The following is an 18,026-nucleotide window of genomic DNA, read 5'->3' on the forward strand; positions in this document are numbered from 1 at the left end:
TTCACACTGTCTGCTGAGGCGGAAATATATATTCTTAACTCGAGGAGGTCCCATCGTTGTGAATGCGTTGAGGAAAAAGGACACACTGTCAAATATTCTCTTTTATTTTTAAATAGCCATAAAAAAAATCACTGTATAAGTCATTATACATTTTTTACAAAACGACTGGAGGTGATGGAAGAGCATTTTGAAGGGAGGGTGGAGGGCTAGATGCAGAAAACAGCATGGAGATGGTCTGCCGTATTCCCTATTTCCCAAAAATAAACGTCTGTGTCACTGGTGTTACACCACCCATTTCGTCCAAGGATGGGGTTGGGGTTCAGACGAGAGGATCCAAACGGCTATGGGGTGCCCCTTCTGGGGGAGCTTCCGAGGATGTCTCCCAGCTACTCCTCAAGACCTCCAAACAGCTGAGAGACTGTTTAGGAGCCAATGTTGCAGCAGGACGAGGGGCTGTAGAAAAGGAAATCGGGTAAAAGCTCATGAAACGGCGACAAGCATGGACCCCGTGTGTTTAACTACAGTGCTACCTCAGTTTACGAACAGCCCTGTTTACGAACTATTCAGTTTACGAACTCCGCAAAACCAGAAGTAGTGTTCCAGTGTGTGAACTTTACCTCGGTCTACAAACGGAAGCCGAACAGTGGAAGAGCACCAGTGGTGGGAGGTCTCATTAGGGAAAGCGCGCCTCCATTTAAGAATGGATTTGGTTTAAGAACGGACTTCAGGAACAGATTAAGTTCGTAAACCGAGGTACCACTGTCCTTGGATCCTAGGCAGACTCTCCCATGGGGTATTCTTTGCCATAACCTGACTAACACAGGGTTACCTGGGAGCGGATTCCTCCAAGTGTACTTTCATTAATCACATTAGGGTGGTGATGGGGGAACATGACAAAAACTGAAGCGAGGACTGAGCCAGCACCTGAAAATTGCTGGACCGCCCTTAGCTGGGAGAATGAAATGGGGTTTGGGCTTAGCCACAAACTGAGCTGGCTGGCAGGGCAAGCAAAGAAGAGGAAGCAAACCATCGGAGAACTGCTTCCTCTTCTAACTCAACTATTCATGGGCGACAGCTCGAGAACAGACGAGATGGGTCATTTACCTTGATATCATATTTCACAAACGGTACATAAGTCCAGCCCTTCCCAGGCAGGCCAAAATCTGCACCCATGACCTTTAACCCCATTTGGCAGATGAATCACTCCTTGTTTGTTGACTTCCAATAATTCTACAAGGCAACTGGAAGGCTGCGACTGTTTATAGCTGGCAGCAGATTATAGAGAGGGCTTAATGGAATGACTGCTTCCCATCAGGTGCACTGGACAAGTTGAAATTAAATATTACACTGTTGCAGAATTTTGATGTGTAAGGGATTTAGGCACAAAAAATCATCGGTTCATTACACAAAAATAAAATAAAATTCTGGTTTTTTAAAATACAAGTTCTAAAACTCCGACACAGTGGAGTTGAGTGCATCAAGGCATCCTTAGGTAGGGTACCTCCCAGTCCGTCTGCTCTTCCAATCATCTCAGGCCAACTTGGAAATGTCTTCATAGGGGATGCCTTCAACTTTACGTCCTTTCAGAGGTCCCTGGGAAGGGAAGTCAGGCAAAAGGAAACCTTCAGTCAGGCAGTTGCTAGAGAGACTTGCTTATGTGGAAATGATAGGACATTTGGGGCTTCCTAATTTGAAGATAAGGGATGCAGGTGGTGCAGTGGGTTAAACCACAGAGCCTAGGACTTGCCAATCAGAAGGTCGGCGGTTCGAATCCCCGCAACGGGGTGAGCTCCCGTTGCTCGGTCCCTGCTCCTGCCAACCTAGCAATTCGAAAGCACGTCAAAGTGCAAGTAGATAAATAGGTACCGCTCCGGCGGGAAGGTAAATGGCGTTTCTGTGTGCTGCTCTGGTTCGCCAGAAGCGGCTTAGTCATGCTGGCCACATGACCCAGAAGTTGTACGCTGGCTCCCCTGGCCAATAAAGCAAGATGAGTGCTGCAACCCCAGAGTCGGTCACAACTGGACCTAATGGTCAGGGGTCCCTTTACCTTTAATTTGAAGATAAAAGGTGAGTAAGGGGGGGGGAATGAAAGAAGGATATGAAATTCTGCATGGTATAGAGAAAGCGGAGGTGAATAGTGGGAGATTCAGGGCAAAGAAGAAGAAATACTTCTCCATGCAGCAGATAGCTGAACTATGGAATTTTCTCCCACAAAATTTGGTGATGGTCACTGACCTGGGCGGCTTTAAAAGTGGATCAGAAAAAAACAGTGCTGGATAAGGCTGTTAGTATACCACCCTTGTGATCAGTTGCGAATGATGCTGAATGGGATTGCTAGGCTAGATGGGAATTTGCTCTGAGCCAGCAGAGCTCTTTTCATAATCTCTCCATCCCTGCCAAACTGTACTGTTTACTCAAGAGGAAAGCTCACGAAACTAAAGTGACCAGAAAAGGAAAAATGGGATAGAAAAACAGGCAAGGAGAGAGATTCTTTCGTCCATTAGGCAAACACTACTGATGACACAGAAATCTTAAAACGACATTAGCAGTAAATTGAAACTGAAATGTTAGGAGTTTGCCAAGCTTTGGAAAAACGCACAGGTTAGGCTGGGACTTGGCAAAGCGTTATGCAGGATTAGTGAGAAGATTGATCAAGAGCTCTATTCTAAGGGGGGGGGGTCCATTTTGGGTTGGGGAATATTTTAATATTTCATTTATGGTGCCAAAATACCCAAAATGAGGCTTCGGCAGCAGTCCTGTGCAATATTTACCTGGGAGTAAGACCCTCTGGACACAGTAGGGCTTACTTCTGAGTAAGCACAGGACTGCCTTGTTAACGTTCCAAACAGCACACCATGAGACAGCAGGGGTGAAAAGATACTTACAGTTTCAATGAGTATCGTTGCCGAAAACTTTTTCTCATGGATACTCTCTAAGGTAGCTTCATTTCCTCTATAGCCCCCGTTTAGAACTAGTACCTTTTTGCCTGAAACATGAACACATGTGAATCTGCTTTAGATCAAGTGAAACCCTGGGTCAGCCTAACTTGATGCTGTCTTTTCTGAATGCACAGACACTGGGGTTAATAACTGGATTCTTCTGCATGCAAAACATTATTCTGTCGCCTGAGCTCACAGAGCTCTATCTCCCAATTTCATTGCTGCCTTCTGGCATTGGGGAGGTTGAGAATGTGGGATTTGATCGGGAGTAAACATGGACCAATGGTACCAACTAGTATGGGAAACAGCCTTATTAGAAAAACTAACCAACAAACTGAAACTGACACGGGGACAAGTGGAAGAAGATGCCTTCAGCCCGGTATGGCTCCCCTTTATCACATCCACAGCCCAAGAAGACAACGACAAGAATCCACCAACAGCATACGAATCAATATGGCTAATCTGATTCAAAAACACCCACCAAAAAACACCCACTCACACATGAAAACAAAGTCCACCACAGCCAATCACAAACAAACAACCTTCTTCTCTGGCGATCACTCGTAGCCGAGTAAGATTGTCTTCCATAAACACAGTTTTAACAGTGTTATTCTAGTCTATGAAAGTCTGTCAACTGACTTCATAAACAGATTTCCCCCCTCTGCTACAATTTTAAATTAAGGGTTAACTGATAGCCTAACTTTCAATCTAGTATCACTCCACCTGGGCTTTAAAGTGGTTGGATTCAACAGAAAGCACCTTGGCCCTCCAGATATTTTGAGACTACAATTCCCATCATCCCCGACCACTGGTCCTGCTAGCTAGGGATCATGGGAGTTGTAGGCCAAAAACATCTGGAGGGCCAAGGTTGAAGAAGTCTGGTCTAGGGGATAGGAAATGGAAATCTCAAGTTGGTGGCTACTAGGCATTCTGGCCAGGCTCTATCTCCCGTGCCAGAGGCAGCCTGGGAGGCAAAAACTGTGCTCAGATCCTGCTTTCATCTGGTTGGTACTAGATGGGCCTGATCCAACAAAGTCTTCTCTGGCGAGACAGCTTACCTGGTGCTGGGATCACCGTCTCCAGATGCGTTTGGTCAAGCTTCAGTTTATCTCCAGAGTCAATCACCTTGACAACTGCTGTGTATTTGTCAATTACTTCCTATAATATTAATGCACGTCATCATCATTATTATTATTCATCATCATCATTATTATTATTATTTCAATTTATATACCATCCTTTAACCAAAGATCCCAGGGCAGTGTAGAACACTAAGAACATAATTTACACAGCATAATAGTAAAAACATAATACACAGCATAATAATAAAATAATCATAACAGTCCCCTCACACAAATTTAATGGGCTATAGATTATTTAATGGCTAAAGGCCTGGGTAAAGAGGATTGTTTCCACCTGGCGCCTAAAGACATGGAGTGATGGCGCCAAGTGAGCCTCTCTGGGAAGAGTATTCCACAAATGGGGAGCCACTGCAGAAAAGGCCCATTCTCTAGAGCAGGGGTGTCCAAACATTTTTCAAAGAGGGCCAGATTTGATGAAGTGAACGTGTGTGAGGGCCGACCACTTTGCCTGACGTTCTTTGAACCGTTGAAATTAAATGCAAATTAAATGAAATGCAAATTAACTATTTTATGCAAAGTTTATTGCAAAAAGGCATAATTTTCATTTCGTCACATAGATGAAAAATCTAAACAGGTGTTAAATCACTCTGCCTTTCATATTTAAGGCCAGATTGGGGGGGCGGGGAATCCAGGAAGCTGAAATATATGTCAGGAACATTGTAAAGTACATTACATATTATTGGTAATAAAGGTTGTCTGTCAACTTTTAAGTTCAAAAAATATGAACAGGAACATAACACCAAGTTGGCACAAACCTCTTGATGAGGTTTGACTAGCAAATAAATGTTAAAGGAAGTGTGTGTGTGTGTGTGTGTGTGTGTGTGTGTGTGTGTCCGTCCCCCTTTTTCTTCCCTCTCTCCTTAAAAGCACTTTCTTCTCCATTACGGCAAATGGCCTCCAGGCCGGACTTTGGACATGCCTGCTCTAGAGGCAATGAAACACTTGCCAGGGTAAGGTGGGTGAATGGAACGGTGGATCTCCGATGTACCTCGGGTTACAGCCGCTTCAGGTTGCGATTTTTCAGGTTCTGGACCACCGAAACCCGGAAGTATTGGAATGGGTTACTTCCGGGTTCCAGCGGTTGCAAATGCACAGAAGCACTAAATCGCGCTTTGTGCATGCGCAGAAGCGCCGAATTGCAATCCATGCATGTGCAGACGCAGGTTGCAAACACTGCAGGTTGCGAACGTGCATCCCACATGGATCACGTTCGCAACACGAATGTCCACTGTTTAGGGAAGCTTTTAATATTTGATGTATCACAGTATTTTAATTTTTTTTTGGAAGCCACCCACAGTGGCTGGGGAAGCCCAGCCAGATGGGCGGGTATAAATAATAAATTATTATTATTATTGTTGTTGTTGTATCAGATGGGAAACTTGGGACTGAGCAGTGCAACTTTCCCAAGGCACTTGAATTTTCCATGGTGCCTGGCTTTCCCAAAGGCCTTGGATATGAACCCAGCCCTCGCAGGTCCAATGCCAGATTTTACTGGGGCTCTCTGATTCATGAAGGTGGAACCTGCAGCACACCCAGGGCTATTGGACTTCATCTCCCAGCCTGGCCAGGAATGATGGCAGCAACATTGGGGGGTGGGGGGCACAGGTTCCCCATCCCTGCCTAAAGTTGCAGCAGCCCAGTGGCGATGCAGAGCAGTGTCTGGGAAAACCCTGAGCCCCGCAGCACCGCTGCTTCAACCATGCCAAATACCTCCCCCCTCAACTATAACAAACACGTTTGCTGACAGACAAAAGGCCAGCAGGCTCACCTTGACAACGGCCTTCTTTTTGTGGTATTTCTCGCCCAGTTTCTTCGTTATAATTTTGACCACAATTTCCTGGAGAAGAGAGAAGGGGGGAGGCTATTTACGTATGCCACTACTGCGGCCTGTGTTTCGTTAGCCCCAAAATGGAAAACAAGTGAGGTCCCAGCTAAAGAAGAATGGCAACTTAAACTGACAGAATATGCACAGCTTGCAGATTTAACATATAGGATAAGAGAACAAGAAAAATATATGTTTAAAGAAGATTGGAAAATGCTTAATGAATATATGGGTGAAAATTGTGTACATTTGAAAACGTTGGCAGCATTAAGATAAATTCAACAGTGTAAATAAGTTTTGGTGGATGTAAAAGTGGAATAAAGGTAAAGGGACCCATGACCATTAGGTCCAGTCATGACCGACTCTGGGGTTGCTGCGCTCATCTCGCTTTACTGGTCGAGGGAGCTGGCATACAGCTTCCGGGTTATGTGGCCAGCAGGACTAAGCTGCTTCTGGCAAACCAGAACAGTGCACGGAAACGCCGTTTACCTTCCCGCCGGAGTGGTACCTATTTATCTACTTGCACTTTGATGTGCTTTCGAACTGCTAGGTTGGCAGGAGCAGGGACTGAACAACGGGAGCTCACCCCATCGCAGGGATTCGAACCGCCGACCTTCTGATCAGCAAGTACTAGGCTCTGTGGTTTAACCCACAGCGCCACCCGTGTCCCTAAAAGTGGAATACTGAATGGTTTAGTTTATGTAAAATATGCAGGGATCTACAGCATGCAAATTGAACCATCGAAGGAGGAGAAGGGAAGTCATTGGTATTTTAAGGTTGTTCAAATGAATATCCTCAAATGTAAAACAGAAAAACCTAATAAAAGTTATACAAAAAAGAAATAAAAACAAAAGCATTATTCAATCCCTTTATATTACCACCACATGCAATTTTTCTCATTTGTTCAAATGGGGGAAAGAGATTTAAAAAAGACAAAATACATTCAGGTAGGTTGCTCTCCTTTCATTTCTCATGGATCTCAGCAGATGCTGCCTTTGAGGCACCGCAGAAGGACCTAGGCTGCAACCCTGAGGCCCTGTTTATTTGGTTAACCGTTGTGCCACAGACTACAGTCACAGCTGCTCTGGCCTTGTGCCATTGTCCACCCCTCCCTAATGCACACAGAAAACTAGCACTCCCAGCACCCTCAAAGAACTACACTTCCCAGCATTCTTTGAAGAAAGCCGTGACTCTTGAAAGTAGCATCATGCAGATGGGGCTTGAAAGTGGACTTTTAAAAAATTCATTCTGAACCCAGATTAAAAATAAAGTGCTACCCTTCCAATACTCCACATCGTTTGGTCCGGACACAAAACCGGCAGGCAGGCAAATCAATCATCTGTTCCATTACGGAGTATCGTTTGGATGGAACCAGCCTGAAAGTGAAAATGCAGCTTGCACGTTGAATGATAGGGTCCAGGTCCCCGTTTGGATACTTACAGGCTGCAGCCAATGGTCTGTCCGGGAAGATTTCTTCTTCTCTTCCTCAAACTAAGAGAGGAAAGGACACATAACTGGTTCAAATTTAAGATCAAAGGAAGGATGATATTTAAAGTGTGTTGCTTCCATCTTTATTACGGTCATAGATCAGCATAAGAGGGGGTGTTTTGCAATAATTTAAAATCTGTAAAACGTTTTTAAAAGGTAAAGGGAACCCTGTCCAGTCGTGACCGACTCTGGGGTTGTGGCACTCATCTCGCTTTATTGGCCGAGGGAGCCGGCGTACGGCTTCTGGGTCATGTGGCCAGCATGACTAAGCTGCTTCTGGCGAACCAGAGCAGCACACGGAAACACCGTTTACCTTCCTGCCAAAGTGGTACCTATTTATCTACTTGCACTTTGATGTGCTTTCAAACTGCTAAGTTGGCAGGAGCAGGGACCGAGCAATGGGAGCTCACCCTGTCACGGGGATTCAAACCGCTGACCTTCTGATCGACAAGTCCTAGGCTCTGTGGTTTTACCCACAGTGCCACCTGCGTCCCTTCCGTAAAACGTTTTGGAAAGCTAAAATTATTAAAACAGAAGGTATATATACAAAACCTGTAAGACTCTAAAAGCAGCTAAAAAAATCTATAAGAAGGGTTAAGAGCATTAAACAGATGTGGAAGAGCATAAAAGATTAGTATATAAAAGGCTACGGCTATCAGTTTACAAAGCACTCTGATATGAGCATTCATTAAATCCAGTTTGTGGCACAGGTCATCATCCGAAGAATTTTGAGCGCTACTATGCAGAACCTGGTAACGTTATATGTTGTAGCAGGGTTGGTATCTGAAAGCAGCAGGGGAATATAGAATTGTCCTATGAGCCCTGGGTACATAAGGAGTAGTGGGGAGTTGAGGCTAATACAAATGTCTCTATAATATAGGCACTGGAGAAGCACATGCTATAATAATAACAATTTATTATTTATACCCCGCCCATCTAGCTGGGCTTCCCCAGCCACTCTGGGCAGCTTCCAACAATACATCAAACATTAAATACATCAAACATTAAAAGCTTCCCTAAACAGGGCTGTCTTCAGATGCTCTGTTGTTTCGATTTGTCCAGAATCACAGGGGCTTTACCTGTTCCCAAAGAATGAATTTTATGACTTCCAGAGTGGTAAGATTATCACCAACAACATGTGACCACACCCCACTTGACAGGGATATGATTCCCCCAGCCCACCCCTCAACGTTTCCACCGTGAGAATCTGAACTTTTTAAAAAAACCTATAGTCTGGAATATATTTTCATACACTTTCCCAGACAGCAATGCCCCTGGTGGCTCTATCACATTTTACTCAAGGTGCAAAGAGAGATGTTGTTTTTGAGAAAGGGGGCTTCTTATTATAGTGAGAAGCGTGAATTAATGGGCTCTGGGAGAGGAGATAGGGACTGCTTTGCGCCTCCTGGTTAGCTCTCTCCAGACCAACCATGGGCTGCCATCTAGGTCCGCCCTAACGTTTATGGGTTGTGGTTTGTCCAAAAGGGCAAAACCAGAAGCCGAAATCTGAACGATGCACCAAACCATGGCTCAACAAAATGCAAAACAGCTGTAATCTCCTTTCTAGAAACTCACAGGTTGGTGCTGAGCCATGATACGGAGTAGTGTGAAGTGTAAACCTCTTACTTTTCCAAGCTATTCAGATGAAAATCTTAACCCCGCATGGCTGCTTTATGTTTCTTGCAGATCTCCATGCTTTGTTCCCTATTTTTTTTCTTGCATTTGCAACTTAATTCTGCAAATTTCATCTCACTGCACCTCCATGATCTCGTCGAGGGCTGTTTTCTTCTTCTTCCTCTTCTCTTTCTCTGAATTCTGAGGCATTTCTTTCCGCTTCACTGTGGGTGCTGCTCCCGCCTCCTTCAGTGCACTGGATCCAAGCGCGCTGAAAGAAGAGAACACAGACAAACAATGCAAACCTCACCCCTGTCTACTCAGAAGCTAAGTCCTAGTGAATTCAACAGGGCTTACTCTCAGGTAATGGAGCTAGGCCTGCAGCCTTAGCCTGCAAGCTTTCTCAGAGAAACATAACACTTAACAGGGGCTGCAAGGGCCCACCCCCCTCTCCAAGAAGCAGCTTGATGGGCCCAGCAGAGTGCCAATCCCACTGCCACTGAGAAACTCAAGTTCTGTGCTGGGACATTAAATGCTGCTCTGTACCTCTGCCTATCATGCTCCGTTTATTCCGTTCCCAAGTGAATGAGGGTTGAATTCAATGGAATTCTACTCAGACCTACTGGTATCAATGAGCCTATGTTAGGTACAGTCATACCTTGGGTTAAAGTCGCTTCAGGTTGAGTGTTTTCAGGTTGCGCTCCGCGGTGACCCGGAAGTAACGGAATGGGTTACTTCCGGGTTTCACTGTCCGTGCATGTGCAGACGCTCAAAACATCATGCGCATGCACAGAAGCGGCGAATCGCGACCCGCGCACGTGGAGATGCAGGTTGCGTTCTGCTCAGGATGCGAATGGGGCTCCGGAACAGATCCCGTTCACATCCAGAGGTATCCCGAGATATTCCCATTACAGTGGCACCTCAGGTTAAGTATTTAATTTGTTCCAGAGGTCCGTTCTTAACCTGAAACTGTTCTTAACCTGAAGCACCACTTTAGCTAATGGGGCCTCCCGCTGCTGCTGCGCCACCGGAGCACGATTTCTGTTCTCATCCTGAAGCAAAGTTCTTAACCTGAAGCACTATTTCTGGGTTAGCGGAGTCTGTAACCTGAAGCTTATGTAACATGAAGCGTATGTAACCCGAGGTACCACTGTAATTGAATTGGACTACCCTGAGTAATGGCTAGCACTGGATACAATTCTATGGTCTGGATTCAACAGATGTAGCAGTAGAAGGCAATACAAGGGCTTATGCTGGCACAACAGGGCTGAATGATCGCAAGAGCACGATGTTGAATTTCTCCCTGTATTTTCAAACCACCCCTTCCATTTCTGGTCAAGGATCAGAAAACGAAGGTTGCTGATGGTGCAACTGGGTTTAGGTAGGAGGGTGTTAAGAGCCCATAGGGACATGAAATGAAGTTATGGAAAGAGTCGGGGAGATGGACAGGAGATGTCTTGAAATTCTACCCTTCCAACGCTGACCCGTGTTCTGTGCAATGCTGAAGGCTGACACCTGTTCCAGATTTTTTTAAGGAAAGCATAAGCTGGCAAGATTGCCACGCCGGGAAGCAATTCCTAGGCTTGGAGTACAATCCCAAAGGTTGTTCTCTTTTCTCTGAGGTGTGAAGGGAGAGGCAGAAAAGTCAGGTAATGGGGGGCAGCCCATGGAACAAACTTACTGACTGGCAAAATATTCACCGTCCGAATAAGAGCAGATGAGAGACAAAAGATGCAGACTGGAAACACACTGACCTGGCTTTGGAATGAGACGCTGTTGAAGTGCTTGCTCCTTTGCATAAATTAAATACCACTGAAATAAAGGAAAAAATGATGTTCCCTCTTAGTTCATGCTCTCCAGACAATGAATTCAATCTCAGGCTTGCCAATTGGTTCCCGCAAAAGCCTTGCCTGGGGAGATCACAGGGTTCCATATCCATTTAATAATAATTATTATTATTATTTTATTATTTATACCCCGCCCATCCGGCTGGGCCTCCCCAGCCACTCTGGGCGGCTTCCAAAAAAATATTAAATTAATATTAAAAATATTAAAATACTATAATTTACCTTTCTCCTCCTCGTTTTCTCTGTTCAGTTCTGTGTAGACCGGTTCTCCCTGCGAGAGGATAACAGAGCAACTTCAGGGCTTGAGCACACCACTGATGAACGTAAGCCAGAGCAGTTCTGGGAGTTTAAACTTAACAGTGAGGAGGGAAGTTAAGCAAGTCTCTATGGACCAAGTGAAGCCCTTTTAGAGAACAGGTGGCTTTTGGGCAGATGAAAGTGGCAAGATCTACAGCAGGGAAGGTTACAGGTCGGGGACGCATAGGGAATCAAGGAAAGGAAGAGAGGGATGATGGTGGATGTTGCCACCAACGCAGGAACCACTTGCCAGTGGAGCAGAGCAACTATGCTAGCTTCCCAGCAGGTGGGTTGCTGTTGTTCATCGGGAAGGAGAGCAGGGAGGTGGCGGGCAGGTCAGCAAGGTGCAAAGGCACCATCAGGAGCACTAGATTGGCTCTATCAGTGTGTCTGCAGCTCACTGGCCTTGTGGCTGCCTTGCCCTCCCAAGCAGCTGGGCCACTGTTGCTTACCAAGAGAGAGGGAGGCAAAGCAGCAGGCAAGTCGATGTGCTGCAAATGCGCTGACAGAGCCAAGCTGGTGCCCCTGCTGAAATGTTTGCACCATGCCAACTCCTGCTGCTTACTGGTAAACAAGAAGACCCGTCTATGCTAGGAAAATAGCTCCGCCCCTTCGGCACCAACCTCCTTGGGCATTCTAGTTATACCCAAAGACTTTTGCACTTCGAATCTGATGGAGAAGACCTTTGCAGACCTGCTCTTTCCCCTCCAAGCCTCTCCGGACTTGTTCTTCAATGAATCGGGCCGTTTTCTCTTCATCATCCAGGTCCTGTTTCTTTTTCTTCTCCTGTTCTTGCTGCCTGCGGATCGTCTCGGGGTCTCGGTCAATGTATTGGATGTACCAGCCTTTGGGAGTTTCATCCACTTTGCAGAAGCCTTAAGAACACGCAAAGCAAGAGAATGGTTATGATCGTTACAGAAACAAGAAACGGGAATGCAAGTCCAGGAATTGAGATTTGGGTGTCCTCCACGCTCTTTTTGAGTCAATACAAAATTAGTCACAGGTTGATGCTGTGGCATGACAAGCTATCAGATCTCTGTTGCTGTATTAAAGAGAGCTGGGGTACTGTACTGGGGAATAAGGCAATGAGCCAAAAACCTCCAGTTCAAATCTCTTCCTAGTTACAAACCCAAGAGAGGACCCATAACCCTTCTTTCAGCTGCAAATCAATTCCCTCTTCTCTCACACCTGGCCATCTGCACTGTAAGATGCTTACAAGTGTATGCACCAGACTTCCCCAACATGGTACCCTCTAGGAGTTTTGGACTACAGTTCCCATCATCCCAAGCTAGCACTGCCCAACCTTCAAGGGTTATGAATCCACCTGTCTAGAGAGGGTCAAACCATGTGAAGTCAAACCACTGTGTTAGCAGCACCGAAGTGACCTCCCCAGGGCACAAGCCTGGGAGTGTGTCTGGAGGTCCTGAGCTGCCCAGACGACAAGGCCCCCTCTCTTGGCCTTGCTGATGTACAGTGGTGCCTCGCAAGACGAAAAGAATCCGTTCCGCGAGCCTCTTCGTCTTGCGGTTTTTTCGTCTTGCGAAGCAAGACCATTAGCGGCTTAGCGGCTCAGCTGTTAAGCGGCTTAGCGGATCAGCTGATAAGCGGCTTAGCGGATCAGCTGATAAGCGGCTTAGCGGATCAGCTGATAAGCGGCTTAGTGGCTTGAGAAAAAGGGGGGGGAGGGAAAAAACCCCGCAGGAACTCGCAAGACATTTTCGTCTTGCGAAGCAAGCCCATAGGAAATTTGTTTTGCGAAGCACCTCCAAAACGGAAAACCCTTTCGTCTAGCGGGTTTTCCGTCTTGCGAGGCATTCGTCTTGCGGGGCACCACTGTAGTCCAAAGGAAAGCAGAGCAAGACATTTGGCACCAGCATGGCTGCAGGAGTTGCCAGAAGGAGGTATACAAGGCACCATCCAACTGTCTTAGGGACTCTGCTCCAGATTTGTGTAGGGTTATTTCTCTTGAAGATATTTCACAAGGCAGTGGAGGTTTAGGATCAGAGCTTTCCTGCTCCTAATGGGCTACTTTCCCAGGTTGATGATCCCCATCTGCCCCTCGCTTCCTTCTACAACATGTGCAGAAACCGCCTTCTTGACTGTTGGACCCACTTTTGGTCTCATATGCTCAATCCACCAGAGCCTCTGTACAGTGGTACCTCCGGTTGCAGACGGGATCCGTTCCGGAGCTCGGGTCAGATCCTGAGGTTTCCGCAACCAGGGGGACCGCTTCTGCACATGCGAGCGTGGTGACAGAGTGCTTCGGCTCATGCACGCGGCGCGGTAGAGCGCTTCTGCACATGCGGCAAAACCCGGAATAATACTTCCAGGTTTGCCGTGTACATATCCTGAAGGATACGTAACAGGAGGTGAACGTAAGTAGAGGTACCACTGTATTTGTATGTGGGGAAAATCCCTAACACATTGAGGGCTTGAGACCCATCATAACGGCTAGATCATTACTTGCACACTTTCAAACATACTGTCACAATCATTAAGTACTAGTAACGTGTTGCTGCTTTTTAAAAAAAAGAAAGATGAAGCCTGTGCCCAACTATCCATTATATGACACTGTCCCTTTGGATCAGATGAATTTGGAACAACTGAATGAAAGATAGAATAATTCACAACAGCAAGATAATGCTCTCAGACATTTTCAACACCAGAATTCCTAGGTGTTTCTTGGTTTCCTTTTTGAAGCCATCCATCCACAAACAGAAGACAGAATTACCTTCTCTCCCTAGCCACTTGGTAAAATCCGTCAGAGTTTCCCACTGGGTAGCATTCATATGGATGTGTTCTCGGTGACTAATATATTCATTATATACTATGTTATTGTGGACCCTCTTTGTTCCTAGAAGGGGAAAAAAGGCTCTTAATAACAAGTCTGAAGTTAGATAGAAAGAACTCTGAATTTTAAGAAATGTGATTCTGTTCCAACCAAGTGATTTACCAAATCTTCTTCTGAGAAGTTCTAAGAAATCATTCCGGAATTCCCTAGGGAAATATAAAAGGGACAATTGCAGCAAATGTATGTCTGACCAAAATCAGATATGAAGATAACTGCTTCCATTTGTGTGCAAGTATGCTAGCTTCTGAGTAACACAGAACTCTTCCTAGGTAAGAGCTGGATGCGACTTTGATCTCTTCATTATACTGAAACTCTGGCACATGAACAGGAAGATCCCAATCACAGGTCCCAATCACATAAGGGTAGATCAATTCCCCATGGGGGAAGCCTCCACTATGCTCCAGTTTCATTCAACAACCATCCACATATTGAAAGTTCTTTGTATGTGCAAATCACCACACTGAAAAGGTTGTGCTGCTTGCTTAATTGTTTTTTGTCCTGGTATCTAAGGTTTTTCTTTTTCCAGAAAGTGTTTTAAAAGATTATGGATACAGGTCAAATCTACAAAAAATTGCAGAACAGAACACCATGCAGGAAAAGTAAAGGTGGGAAATTATTCTGTGAGGCAAGCTGAAAAACATGCACTGACCAAATGATTTCCCTAGTATCGCACTGAATTCCGTGATATGCCTTTGTATGATTATAATATATAACAATAATTAACAAACAGCAGTAAAAACAGTGCCAATATATTGGCCAAACTCACTCTGAAAAATAATCCATGAATTGCTGAGGATCTTCAGATGCCAGCAGCAGCTGTCGCTGATGAGATTCTGACATGCAATGACATTTAAAGCCATTCTAGGAGGGAAATGTAATAAGATGGTTGTACTCAGAGATGACAAGCAACCCGCATTAAAAAACCCCACAATAAAACTTTAGATAGAAATGCAAAGTGTGTGAAGCTTTTTCCTTGATCATTTTCCGGAAAGACGTTGCTTACGGCTTAAGTACCCAGACACAAATATTTTATGTTGTTATAACTACTACTACTACTACTACTACTACTACTACTACTACAGTACAGTGGTACCTCAGGTTAAGTACTTAATTCGTTCCAGAGGTTCGTACTTAACCTGAAACTGTTCTTAACCTGAAGCACCACTTTAGCTAATGGGGCCTCCTGCTGCCGCCGCGCCGCCGGAGCACGATTTCTGTTCTCATCCTGAAGCAAAGTTCTTAACCTGAAGCACTATTTCTGCATTAGCAGAGTCTGTAACCTGAAGCATATGTAACCTGAGGTACCACTGTAATTGAATTTATATACCACCCTAAACTTGGGGGTCTCAGGGCGGTTCACAGGATGTCATTATTATAGCATATTTATTAAAGGTCTATACTGCCCTTCATCCAAATATCACAGGGTAGTTTACAATGTAAGACACAAAAATACACACTATAGTAACAAAAACAATAACCTCTGCCTTCACAGATACAGTTTAAAAGGCTGTAGGTTATTTAATTAGCCAAAGGCCGTAATGTTATAAGTTCCAAGGGTGCACGGTATCCTAAATTATCAGAGATATTTAACCTGAGTGGATTTCCAAAGCATATCTTACTTGAGAACAACTCCAGAAGATACACAAGAGTCCTTTCTTGCAAAGGTGATGAGCCATTAATGTCAAGCAGAGCCCCCATGTGCAGGGTCAACATACCTGCAAAGCTTCGCCTGTCGGCCAGATGCTTTTTGAATTCTAAGGCTTTTCGAATGTTTGTGGGTGGGTGGGGATATGAATGCTTCGTTTTCGTTTCTGCTATTGTTATGTATTTTGCGTTCGCGCTTTGTATTTTCTTTTTTTCTGTTGTGAACAGCCCTGGGATATTCGGGCAAAGGGGGGCAAATAAAATAATAATAATAACATTTTCAAAAGCAGAGACATCACCTTGCCAACAAAGGTCCGTATAGTTAAAGCTATGGTTCTCCCAGTAGTGATGTATGGAAGTGAGAGCTGGATCATAAAAAAGGCCGAATAATGGATGCTTTTGAATTCTGGTGCTGGAGGAGACTCTTGAGAGTCCCATGGACTGCACAAAGATCAAACCTATCCATCCTTAAGGAAATCAGCCCTGGGTGCTCATTGGAAGGACAGATCCTGAAGCTGAGGCTCCAATACTTTGGCCACCTCATGAGAAGAGAAGACTCCCTGGAAAAGACCCTGATGTTGGGAAAGATGGAGGGCACAAGGAGAAGGGGACGACAGAGGATGAGATGGTTGGACAGTGTTCTCGAAGCTACCAGCATGAGTTTGACCAAACTGTGGGAGGCAGTGGAAGACAGGAGGGCCTGGCGTGCTCTGGTCCATGGGGTCACAAAGAGGCAGACACGACTAAACAACAACGGGGATATTAATGCTTTGTTTTTGTTTCTGCTTTTGTTATGTACAATGGTACTTCTGGTTACGTACTTAATTCGTTCCAGAGAGCTGTTCTTAACCTGAAACTGTTCTTAACCTGAAGCACCACTTTAGCTAATGGGGCCTCCTGATGCCGCTGCACAATTTCTGTTCTCATCCTGAAGCAAAGTTCTTAACCCGAGGTACTATTTCTGGGTTAGCGGAGTCTGTAACCTGAAGCGTATGTAACCCGAGGTACCACTGTATTTTGCGTTCTCGCTTTGTATTTTCTTTTTTCTGTTGTGAACCGCCCTGGGGTATTTGGCAAAGGGTGGTAAATAAGATAAAATAATAATGATGATGATGATGATGGCAGTGGTGATAAAACACGAAACAGATATGCTGCGCCTGGCTCTAGGGGCTCTACTGGGCCCCCTTCCACACAACACGCCTCCCCCCCCAAAAAAACCTTCCTCTCTCACCTCATCCCGGCACTGCTTCTGGCACATCTGGCAGTACCAGCGCAGCTTCTGCAGCCCCTTCGACTTGATGCGGTTGGCGATGGCCTTGGGGCTCAGGAAGTCCGTCTTCCCCATGGCGGCGGCGGCGGCGGAGCGACAGGGCAGCAAACGAAAAACAAACCAGAGCCGCTTCCGGGTTCTCTCCTCCTCTTAGGAAGGGCCGGAAGCGGAAGTGACGAATATAACCAACCCTCATGCCCATAGAACGGGGGTGACCGAAAGGGTAGAGGGGTAGAGAGACGCTGACTTCAGGTTCCAAATTTGGACATAAGGGCGGCTGCAGCAAGAAGGACGCCAACGCTTGCTGCAGAGGAAGGAGATGCGGTTTTTTAAACACCTTTCTAGCATGCGGGTTTTTTTTATATAATTGTTATTGGGTGATGCACAGTCACACTGAGAGCCGACCCGTTGGAATAGAGGGTTTTCAATAGGGCCTGGCCTTGATACGGCTCAGTTGCACTGTTAAAGCAATTCTTATAATTATCCCTCTTTTTTTGCTAAAAGAAGTGGCAAACAGCTGATCTATATATCTATCAAATGTATTTAGTCTACATAGCCTTCGTATATATATATACACACACACACACACACACACATTATAGATTAGATATAGATGTGAAATATTTTTATATATTAAATATAACATTTATTAAATTTAATATTAAATGCACTAGATCTATAGATGCGCAGTCTGAATGTCTATATAGATATATCTAACAAATGTTTTTAGTCCATATATATAGACATATATATATATGTCTCATAGCTGTCAACGTTTCCCTTTTTTTAAGGGAAATTCCCTTATTCCGAATAGGATTCCTCGCAAGAAAAGGGAAAAGTTGACAGCTACGACATATATATATATTGTATATATATATATTATATATATATATTATATAGACTAAAAATATTTGATAGATATATCAAATGCGCATCTCTCTACCTATAGATCTAGTGTATTTAACCTATATTGTATTTATACACAAACACGTACGTACAATGTATTCAGATGCTGAAATTTATTTATGGACCATATCTATGGGATCACGTGGGAGAAGGGCCGCTCTCGCCCCTCATCTCTATGGTCCACCCCTGCGCGGCATAAGAGGTTT

The 18,026-nt window shown here is 45.0% G+C and overlaps 1 protein-coding gene across 1 annotated transcript; it reads right to left on the minus strand.

The window, feature by feature from the left end:
* Positions 1–83: 83 nt before the first annotated feature.
* Positions 84–17,071, minus strand: KIN (Kin17 DNA and RNA binding protein). Its single transcript, XM_083461495.1, has 14 exons — positions 16,876–17,071; positions 14,767–14,861; positions 14,103–14,146; positions 13,881–14,003; positions 11,843–12,024; positions 11,075–11,123; positions 10,760–10,817; positions 9,150–9,276; positions 7,344–7,394; positions 5,850–5,918; positions 3,998–4,097; positions 2,886–2,986; positions 1,502–1,593; positions 84–453 (listed from the first exon to the last, which is right to left on the minus strand). The coding sequence occupies exons 1-13, from the start codon at positions 16,987–16,989 to the stop codon at positions 1,531–1,533; spliced, it is 1,176 nt and encodes a 391-aa protein (XP_083317621.1). The 5' UTR covers positions 16,990–17,071; the 3' UTR covers positions 84–453; positions 1,502–1,530.
* Positions 17,072–18,026: the final 955 nt, after the last annotated feature.

This window comes from Podarcis liolepis (genome assembly GCF_965112155.1).
Source record: "Podarcis liolepis genome assembly, chromosome: 10".
NCBI lineage: Eukaryota > Metazoa > Chordata > Lepidosauria > Squamata > Lacertidae > Podarcis > Podarcis liolepis.